The sequence below is a fragment of the Arachis stenosperma genome, chromosome 1 (genome assembly GCF_014773155.1).
Source record: "Arachis stenosperma cultivar V10309 chromosome 1, arast.V10309.gnm1.PFL2, whole genome shotgun sequence".
Taxonomy (NCBI): domain Eukaryota; kingdom Viridiplantae; phylum Streptophyta; class Magnoliopsida; order Fabales; family Fabaceae; genus Arachis; species Arachis stenosperma.
In genome coordinates this window covers 121,062,091-121,072,768 of record NC_080377.1, presented here as the reverse complement: position 1 = coordinate 121,072,768, position 10,678 = coordinate 121,062,091, and the positions used below count along the sequence as shown (strand labels likewise).

The 10,678-nt window shown below is 36.2% G+C and overlaps 2 protein-coding genes across 3 annotated transcripts; one reads left to right on the top strand and one right to left on the bottom strand.

The window, feature by feature from the left end:
* On the top strand, window positions 1-1,387 carry LOC130966389 (EPIDERMAL PATTERNING FACTOR-like protein 6). The gene is made up of 2 exons (XM_057891453.1): window positions 1-813; window positions 908-1,387. Exons 1-2 carry the CDS (start codon window positions 723-725, stop codon window positions 1,171-1,173), a joined length of 357 nt encoding a protein of 118 aa, XP_057747436.1. The 5' UTR covers window positions 1-722; the 3' UTR covers window positions 1,174-1,387.
* A 1,728-nt stretch (window positions 1,388-3,115) lies between these two features.
* LOC130969175 (CBL-interacting protein kinase 24-like) lies at window positions 3,116-10,459 on the bottom strand. Of its 2 annotated transcripts, none has more exons than XM_057894809.1 (15): window positions 10,221-10,459; window positions 9,839-10,051; window positions 9,265-9,327; window positions 9,112-9,183; window positions 8,871-8,978; window positions 8,690-8,764; window positions 8,476-8,529; window positions 8,129-8,254; window positions 7,447-7,536; window positions 5,101-5,223; window positions 4,669-4,788; window positions 4,422-4,538; window positions 3,999-4,055; window positions 3,835-3,909; window positions 3,116-3,616 (listed from the first exon to the last, which is right to left on the bottom strand). In XM_057894809.1, exons 2-15 carry the CDS (start codon window positions 10,001-10,003, stop codon window positions 3,521-3,523), a joined length of 1,341 nt encoding a protein of 446 aa, XP_057750792.1. In that variant the 5' UTR covers window positions 10,004-10,051; window positions 10,221-10,459; the 3' UTR covers window positions 3,116-3,520. The 2 variants fall into 2 exon arrangements, with proteins under 2 accessions (XP_057750792.1, XP_057750784.1); XM_057894801.1 differs by having other exon boundaries at window positions 9,839-10,041; window positions 10,221-10,415.
* Between the last annotated feature and the right edge of the window lie 219 nt (window positions 10,460-10,678).

The window sequence follows — 10,678 nt, the reverse complement described above, 5'->3', positions numbered from 1 at the left end:
CTTATATCTATTTTAAGTTCATTTGGTATTTAAATATTTAGAAGAACTATTAAATCAAAAATAGGAAAAGAGAGCCAATGGAGGGGCTACATGAAACCATACAAATAGGAACAAGCATTGGAAGCCTATGAAAACTGGAATTGTAGCTTGATTTGAATGAAGTGGTCCATTTAAGAAAAATCTCGATTGAATTGGCCATAATCTGAATTTGTATTCTTGACTTGCATTTGTTACAAGACTAGAGGGGAAAAAAATACTGTGAAGTAGTAGAATTTAATAGTGATATATAGTATTATTGAAGAGTATAGCAGAGCCAAATGCAAAATGACCAAAATCTTATAGCCACACCCTTATATGGTGACAAAAGAGAGATGGTATAGTACCTTCAATTATTTCAAAAGTTAGCATAGGGTAGTCAATTCACTCCAGCAAAAGATATGAAAAGAAACTGTGACTTCAGTCATTCACGCTGAATACCTCAAGTCATAGTACCTGTTCCTCTTAAGAAAAAATTAAAAATTAGAAACACCAAAACTCTTCATTCAACAATTGGGACCCCTTAAAATTTGATGAGAGATTCATTGCATCAATGATCAAAAGAAAACCCCTACTACTCATCATCCCTACTTTCCATATCTTTCTCCCTTAAAAAAAAAAAAAAAGAAAAGAAAACTCTTCACACTTCACACTTTTTCCTTCTTTCTATTATTCCTCCTTAGACTATGGAATCCTCAAAAAAATACCCCAATGGACTAAAATTCTCAGTGACCATGATTCTCATCATTTCTCTAACCTTGTTTCCTTCTAATTCAGGTAAAAACAAAGAAAACCATCATTGTCCAAATACTTTATCTTAGTGTCTCTTGGTCTAACTCATGTTCTTGTTGTGTTTTCTTGGACATAGCAGGGTCACCTTCCAATTCAAATTCAATTTCAAGTTCAAGCAACAACAACAACAACAACAATGGTTTGATGCAAAAGAAGCTGGTATTAGGATCAAGGCCTCCAAGGTGTGTCAACAAATGCTTGAACTGCAGACCTTGCATGGCTGCTCTTGTTATCACTCCTCACCATAGAGATGGCCACATTCACAAGGAAACTGCTCCAAGAGATGAAGGCTATTATCTCTTGTCATGGAAGTGCAAATGTGGTAACAAGTTCTTTGAACCTTAATAAAAAATAAAACAAAAAAAAAACAAAAAAAAAAACTTTGATGATAAACATTTGGGTGTATACTGTGTATAGTGCCTAATTATAGTGGCATACTTAATTATACACTTTGAGCTTGGGGGAAATTTTTAGTGTGCCAGGTGCTTGTTTAGTATTAACCCAAATTCCCAACATTCTCTCCTTTCCAAATTAATCAATCAATACCCAACAAACTTGGTTTAGGAGTGTATTATATTACTAATTTAATTTACTATTAGCTTTATTCTTAGTAGTTCCAATTTATTTTTATATGGTAACTGTTAGTATATAGTCTAATCATGATCTTATGGTTAGTTAGTTGGATTATTAATTCCAAGGAAGAAAGAAACATATGCCTGCCATGATCATCATGGATTTTATTTACTATGAGGTAGGCCACATCTTGGTTCTCTGCTTTACTGCTTTGGCTATAAAAGTAACATGGCCACTGGGATAACAACATAGCCTACATTAATTGAGTCAAAAACAAAATTTATTGTGTAAAGCAGTCATGCTTTTCTTTCCCTTAAATCAAGCTCTTTTAAAATAGGAAGGTTGGAAAATGAAAAATAATTAAAAAATGTTATTCGTACACCAAAATCAGCTATTAAAATCAGTTACCAATGTATTTGTGTATAAATACATGTGTGGTGTAATTTATTTTCAATGTGTATTTATATTCCAATATGTATTTTATACTAGTAGTTAACTTTGATAGCTGATTCTGGTGTACACGTAACATAATGTTAAATAATATTTTTATTATAATGAGACTCTTAAATAATAAAAATTATAAATTAAAAGTAACTAAAATATTATTTTATTATTTTATCGATCTCTTCACTTTAGTTAATCCTCCCATGCTTAAAAGAATTCTTTTAAATCAAGGAAAATTGACTCTCCCCAACATAAAGTAAAATTAGATATAAGGATCAACATGGGTTATAGCTTTGAGCACAAACTGTTTTCTATTATAAGACTCAAAGTTGAAAGGAAAAGATGAATTTAGGTAGCACTGAACCAACTTGGTGGTGGTGATATTATAGTTTGAGCTTATTTTATTTCTGAACTGAACTTGGAATTATGATCCACGTGTTTGGATTGAGGTGCTTCAGTTATTGATCCTAACTGCCCTGTACGTAACCATTAAATTCACTTAGACGACATTTCATGTTACGAAAATGACGCAACGGTTATGTACTACGGAGATTACTGTGCATGTTTTCTGACTTTAACGTATCGTATCAGAGTTTCAAATGTTCATTTTTTTCATCTTTAGTGCAAAACTTTTGTCGTTAATTATAGGAGTTAAAAAATTACTTACTTTACTGATGTGACAATGCAGTGTTGATTATATTAAATTTTGATGTATAAAAATTAAATTCTAGTCATAATTTAAGAAAAGAATTTCAAATATTTTTAGAATATCAATATTTTAATAGTTTTAGCTGTTAATTTTAATTATAAAAATGTATATAATATTATATTAATTGAAATAAATGATTAAAATGATTACAATACTGATATTCCAAAAACATTTAAAAATTTTCTTAATTTATAAATGCTCACAAATAGTGGTTAGATTTTGTCATCCTCTTTTTGGTCTGAGTTTTCAGATTATAGAATGCCATCTTTTTTTATTTTTATTTTTATTTTGTTTTGGTAAACATACAAATCCATCTTTTGAGCTAGACTAGACTGGACTGATCACTAATAATCTTTTACTTTTTATTTTTTACGAATGGCCCAAACATTATTTTGTCACTTAAAATATCATAGTAAGGCCTTGACCCATGAGGCCAGTGGATAATTGGATATTTTCATGAGGCTCATAAACTCCATATCCGGGTTCGAGTTTCCAGTGACCAGTGGAGAATTAGTGCAATGTGTGAAAAAAAAAATTGAAAAACAAATTGAATCACCAGAATCCAGAAGTTCGACATTTGATATTCTGTTGTTCATGTCAATCTCTGGAATCCTCTCGTTCATCTTAAAGATAGACCTCTGGACGGACGCAAAACAACAGGGGGATTTCATTATTTCTATAATAAATATATAAGATCAATTCTCCCAGAACCTGATTGTGTGGGGGTAGCTTCAGTACAGGCTTCTATTTATATCAAACAAAAACCATAAACTCTGATGAAGGGGCTCTCCACTTCTATTTGACAGTGACACCCTTTCTCTCTCAACACATATCATACAAACTGTACATTGCCTTATGATGGCCATGAACATGCCATTTCTCGGTAGATTAATGGAGCACAATCCGCAGCTTTCGGTGTTTTTTTTCTTCTAATTTATCATTACCATCATACTCCCAAGAACTGGATCATACAGTCATTTGTCGAAGCATACCAGAATCTGGGGCTGGCTCCATCGGTCTCCAGATAATGCTTTCTAATTTTCCACAGAGATTCTTGTAAAACTAAAGAAAGTGTAAAATGTTAACTGCCTATTTATATTCACAAACAAATAAATCTTTTTTAAGGAAATAAGTCAAATAACATCCCAATTCTCTTTAATCCAGGATGGCAGGATTCATAAAAAACTTTCAAGCATAACATAATTTCATTCATTGAAGAATGGGGAACTTGTTATTATCTGTTCAATTGTGGTGAACCGTGTACATAGATCTGGACTAACCTTGTGATATTCGAGAGTATCACCAGCTGCCTTTTGAACATCTACCATGAAAAGTGATGGTGCAACCTCAAACACCTTTTTGATAAAAGAAGATTTCAATTATGGTTAGAAACCAAAGTTTTCATATTGAAAAAAATAAAATACAGTAAGAAGCAACAAGTTACCTCCAAAACCACTGCAAATTGAGCAACATTATTTGCAGCAACTCCTTCAAGCCTCATCTGTAAGAGCATTATATTAGTAATCAACAGAAAAAAGTGAAAAAGAAAGAAAAGAAAGAAAATAAAGTTCTAACTAGTCTAAGGATTTAACAACCCAACATCATCACTTTTTGAATATGAAACCTTACTTGGGGACTTCCTAATAAAGGACCAAATTTTATTGGAACAATTATTTTCACTACAAATGAAGTAAGCTAATATGACATAAATAACTTATGAAATTGTTGCCATAGATCACTGTACTCTGCTCTGAATTATGACAAAGATCAAGGTTGGAGCATTACAATACCAATTCTTATCAGCTTTAGCATTTATTTGAAAGTATCCAAAATTTATCAAATGGGAAGTGAACAAGCAGAGTGATACCTTGTAGTTACGAGAATGGACCTTAAGACCCATTGACTCTGCAGCAGCTTCAATATATGAAATTATAACCCTTGCTGGTTTACGTGAAACAAATCGGGTTTGCCGCTTCACATAATCCTATTAGGAAAGTAAAAAAAGGAAATATCAGTTTAAGCAATGCAACCGACAACCTTGAAAAACACAGAATCAACAAAAGCCCCAAAAAGGAACCATGAATTTGAGGAAAGAATATGCTTGGATACAATACCTGACGCCTGTCAAATAGCGGTGAAAGATTCAACCCTTGAGATAAGGTAATCATCTCAAATGCATTCATTATCAAAGGACCTCCCTCAGGACTTTCTGACTTCTCAGAAACATATTTGTCCTGTCAAACAGCAAAACTTATGAGCATACCTAGAGTAGTGAATGAGAAGAAACAACATGCTACCACTGGATAACGGGTGCAGCAACTTAATTGCTCAAATGAATATCAAAGAACAATAACTACGTAATTATCAGAGATCAAAGGATGTTGCAAAGTTATCATTATACATTTTCTAGTAATCTGGTATCATTATCCTATCATGAATGAACATATTTTCTCCACATTTTCAATCCTTCACAAGTGAATTCACATATCAGATGTTTCTATGCAACAATAACAAATTAAACAACAGTGCCAAAAACAAGAGCAGACCTCAATATCATCGAAAACTGCCTGAACATCATCCAAATTGACTTCCACATCTTCACTAAGTCTGACCGGAACATAGTTTCTCCTGAACCATGGATCTTTCCTTATTTCTTCAATTTTCATCCGCTGCATTTATCAGAATTATATTAAATGATACATGAAATTCTAAGAAAATATCACCAATCAGGCTTAAAATTTCCATAGGTGCAAATCCTAATGAAAGTATAAAACTATCTTAAGAACTAAATAGATTCAAAGCAATGTGTTAGGGACTTGGGTATTATGGGGTGCTCAAAGTCCCACATCGAGTAGTATGGGATGCTTGATGTTGTATATAAGGAGAGTGGTTCTTCCCCCTTAACAGCTAGCTTTTAAGGTGTGGTTCCCCACTTTCCTTAGATACTTAATACTGGTATCAGAGCACCGGTTCTGGGTGTTCTGTACATGGTGTCCACGCGAGCTGCCATGGAGTCAAGGTTGGAGGCGGTGGAGAAACGGATTGAGGAGTTACAGGAAGCTCAACAACGATCCTTGGAGGCATTCGCAGCAAATATGTTGAGAACCTCAACAGCACCAAGGTGGAGGTGCTTGTGCTAACGAACGAGCAAGATGACGAGAGGGTAGAAGGGAACGGTGCAGGAGACGAAGGGCAGAGGCGATTCGAACCAATTCGAAAGCTTGACTTACCGGTATTCTCGGGGGAGGATCCGAATGGCTGGTTGGTGAGAATGGAACGGCGCAGAGGCTGGATTTTGCAACAATGGCTTTGGAAGGGGAGGCCCTCACCTGGTTCGAATGGTGGGAAGAATACACACCATTTCAGACATGGAGACGATTCAAGGAGGACTTATTGAAACGGGAGCTGCTCTCAACCCCAACAATGGCTTTGGAAGGGGAGGCCCTCACCTGGTTCGAATGGTGGGAAGAATACACACCATTTCAGACATGGAGACGATTCAAGGAGGACTTATTGAAACGTTTTCAACCTGGAGCTGCTCTCAACCCCATGGCTCCGTTACTAGAGGTGAAACAGGTGGAGGACGTCGCTCAGTATAGGCGAGAGTTTGAGGCTGCAGCACGAACGCAGAGAAACCTGGGAATAGAGGCTCTCATGTGCATCTTTGTCAATGGACTCGAAACGGAAATTCAGGCAGAATTAGAGGTGGCTCAGTTCGATAATTTACCAGCTTTAATGGATAGAGCCATGGCTATTGAATGGAGAAATCAAGCATGGAAGGAGACCGGGGTCGACCCTAACGGCAAGAGGGTGGAGGGGCTGCCAGAAGGGAACGGATCAGGCGGATCTGGTTCAGTGGGAGCTAGATTTGGATTTTTCAAAAATTCTAGTTCGGCGAAGTACAACACCCATGACGGCAGCAGCGAATCAAGGGGCGAGATTGGATCCAACACAAACAGAGGCACCCCTACTCCTCGTACAGGCCTTACCACCAGTTTGAACGGAGGCAACAACGCTTCTCATTCGCAAACGACTCGTAATAGCAGCACACGGCGGCTCTCGAACGAAGACTGGGCAGAGAGACAGAGGAAAGGGTTGTGCTTTAGATGTGGAGAGAAGTGGGGACCTGATCATAGGTGCTCCATGAAGCACTATCAAATCATACTCCTAGGAGAAGATGCAGAAGAGGAGGCAGAAGGAGACGTAGGGATGAACCAAGAGGCCCATGCAGGGGAACCTGAGCGGGAAGAGCTGCAACTGTCATCATTCAGCTGCAATTCAAGAAGCCTTTCCTTCCGTCCACCTTGAGGACAAGGTGATGCTTCAAGGGGAAGGTATTGTTACATACCTTGGAGAGAGAGAGAATGCTGACTCAGCAGCAAAGGGAAGAAAATAATCCCTTTACTACCTTATCATTATTCTAGAAGAAGCAATAAAGAAAAGGGAGGAATAATAGGCAGGAGAAATGTGTAATCATAAGTGACAATAATTGATGATTGGATTAGTCATGAGAGAATCAAGGAGGCGTAATCATAGGAGTTGAATGCTAATTATGATAATTAATTTGAGGGAAGGCAATAAAAGGAGGAGCTGATTAGGTGAGAGGTAGGAAAAGACTTGGAAAGGCCTAGGCTAGGAGAGAAGAGGACTCTCGAAATTCCTCTACTATCATTTTTCTATTCTATTGTAATTTCTGCATTTTTCATTCAATAAATACCAGTTTTAACACAATGGCATTTTGATCAAGGTTCTGCGCACAAAATAGCATTGACTAAATGGTAGAAGAACAGAGATCCATGTGAATTTCAATTCATACATAGCATAACGCACATAGCTTGTAACTGAGCCAATTAATAAATCTAAGTTGAAAATAAGTAAACCAATGTACTCACTGTTTTAGGATTAGGATCCAGAATTTTCTGTATCAATGTCTTTGCCCCAGCAGAAAACCAAAATGGACAAACAAACTCTGCAGCATTGATCTACATGTTTAAAAGAAAAAGCAGCAGTTATTACTTATTAATCTATAGCACTACATGCTCCTAAGCATGTGTGTCTATCAGAACGGGCTCCTCATGATATCCAGACAACAACTAAAAGATCCTTTATTAGATCATAAGCATGCACAGAAGCAGAGTGCATATTGTTCATCCATATTGTACAAGGTACAATACATCATGCAAAAAATTACTTGAGTAAGAATAATACTAAAATGAGAGAGTAAGGTAACCAAAGTTTTTTCCCTTCAATTTCAACCAATTTCTACTATTAAGTAAATTTAGATTAATATTTCATTTAATAGGTGAGAGTTATTATCCATGTTCTTATTATCGTTTAGAGACAGAATTTTCTAGCATTATGATTAGTTCAATATTGAAAATTGCAATTGTAAACAAAGCTCCTAGTAGTTTTAAATAATTGTTGACAGTATGCCTTCTGACATTGTTCATTGTTACAACATAGGGTTATCTTTAACTGTTATTTTCCACGACACTCACAACACATTTTGCCTACTCTGACTAGCTCTTTGAGGTCTCTACTTCAATGCTAAAGAGAGAGGCAGAGACAGAATACCCTGTTGTACAGTGCAGGAAGGTCAGCCTCCTCAAAAGGAAGATATCCAGCCATCAAAACATACAGGATGACTCCACATGACCAAACATCAGCTGCTGCACCATCATAACCTTGATTGCCTAGCACCTACAAAAGATCACTTTGTAAGAAACTCGAGCACCAAATAAAATATACTCTGAAATATTGAACCAAGCTAAGAATGACTTGGGTTTACTAATAACAGCTATTAGGGCATCAAAATATAGACTTATTTTCCCATAACATAACTAAAACCTATACCCCAAGGAAAAGAAGTAAAAGATCGAGATAATATATATAACAGACCAGAACTGCATACTTGACTTTACCTCAGGTGCAACATAATTTGGGGTCCCACACGTCGTGTGGAGAACATCAACACCCTTGAAAAAAAAAACGCAGGAGTCAGATTTGCCATCTCCAAAACATTTTCCAAAGATAAAGCACAATAATATGCCAATACAATAAAATGACTCTGCTCCTTTTTAATGTACGAAAAATCATTTCTTTCATCTCCATTTCACAAATAGAGTACTTCCTTACCTGCTTTGTCAATGCACTCAATCCGAAGTCAGATACTTTCAAGTTTCCGAATGCATCAAGAAGAAGGTTTTCAGGCTATAAATAGAAAGAAAACAACTTCTTCAGGATCAAAACATAATAAGGCCAACAAAAATTACTGCAAGATTATAGTTAACTTCATCTGTAATATATTATCTTTCACCTTCAAGTCTCTGTGGTACACACCCTTCTTGTGACAATGAGCAACAGCATCTATAAGTTGTTGAAAGTAGCGCCTAGAATCATTTTCAGAAAGCTTTCCCTGCTGAGCCTACAGATCCAGAAAGGGTGTAACCGTACACACATCAAGCACAAAACTTTGCATGTCAAGCTAATTTTCAAGATGAGTATAGCAGAACCTATCTCCAGCATATCCGATAGACAAGTAGCATATAAATTCTTACAATTTTATCATATAATTCCCCTCCCATTACGAACTCAAGAATTATGTAGATCTTGGTCTTGCTGGCCAAAACCTAAAATATAAGAAGCTTTAGAAATATAATAAGATAAAGAAATACAATGAAATTTGTCATGTATTAGCATATTATACATACCTCATGCAACCTAACTATATTTGGATGTCTGACAATCTTCATAATGGATATCTCTCTTTTAATCTGTTACACGATTCAAGTTAGAAAACACATGGCATAAGGGGGGAAAGAATCAAAATAACAATTTAGTATAACAAGCTACAAGATTATTCGCCAAAAATGAAAAGTCCAGCATACAGATAGAAGAAACAGAATGTCTTTGACTGCATGCAATGTAAATCCCACTGAAAAGCAGCATAATCATGAGAGAACACTTTGCTGATTTTATGGAGGATAAAAACATCAGCAACACATTTACACACAAGCATTGCAATGCACATCCTCATACACTGCAAAATTTACTGCCACCTCTTAGCTACACCAAGAGTTTGTAGCAACACTATGTGTAATGTTGATTTATGTCACCCTAGAAGCATTGGTAACCCTAAATAATTTAGCTTCATCGGTAACCTAGCTGATATAAACTCAAGCTAAATGAAAAACCAAGCGTGACGTAAAACAAAAGGAATCAAAGGAACAATTAACAATAATTGGGAAGATAAGTAAACAAAGAAGGCTAAAGCGTAAGGTTGACCTGTTCAACCATTCTATGCTTGAGAATGGTGGACTTAGCCATGACCTTAATGGCAACGCTGTCTCCGGTGTCGGTGTTCTTGGCGAATTTGACCTTGGCGAATGTACCTTCGCCGATGGTTCTACCAACCTCATACTTTCCGATCTTATTCCTCACCTTCTTCATCGTTTGGCAACGATCATTCGCATCTCCTCCGTTATCAACTAAATTTCCCTTCCAACAGTAAACAAAAAAAATCAATAAGGCGCGAGCATCAGGAACAAGAGTAAGAATCGTGGATTATGAATTGAGAATTGGAAGAAGTTGGATCCTGCAACAATCGGAAGCAAAGGAATTGAAGTGAGAAGAGGAATGTTCTAGAATAAAGAGAGAGGGAGCTTACAGTGCATGTGCGTGATTAAGCTTAACTGCTTAACTACAACGCTAACGGCTAATCTAACGTCTTTCCAATAACGGAAAATTAAAGGTTTAAGACTTTATTGCGAGTCTTCAACAATCTATAAGAAGAAGAAGAAGAAGAAGAAGAAGAAGAAGAAGAAAAAGAGAAGAAGCAGAAGCAGCAACAAAACAATTACCGCCACTGCCTCTTTCCTTCTTAATTTATTATTAAGGTCACTAATCGCTTATTACTGTTCACTGCCACATTTGATATTGACTTTCGTGGTTCAGTTTTAAAGATGGATTAATTAACCAACCTTTTTTCTTTTTTCCTTTTTTGATAAGTGCTTTTCTACAACCCTCGAGAGTGAGCGCTTTCTCCATTTCTCTTTCGGTTTAACATATAAATTCTTTAAACTTTTATAGAGCAATTAAGCAGATCTGGTTTTCAAAATGGAGGAG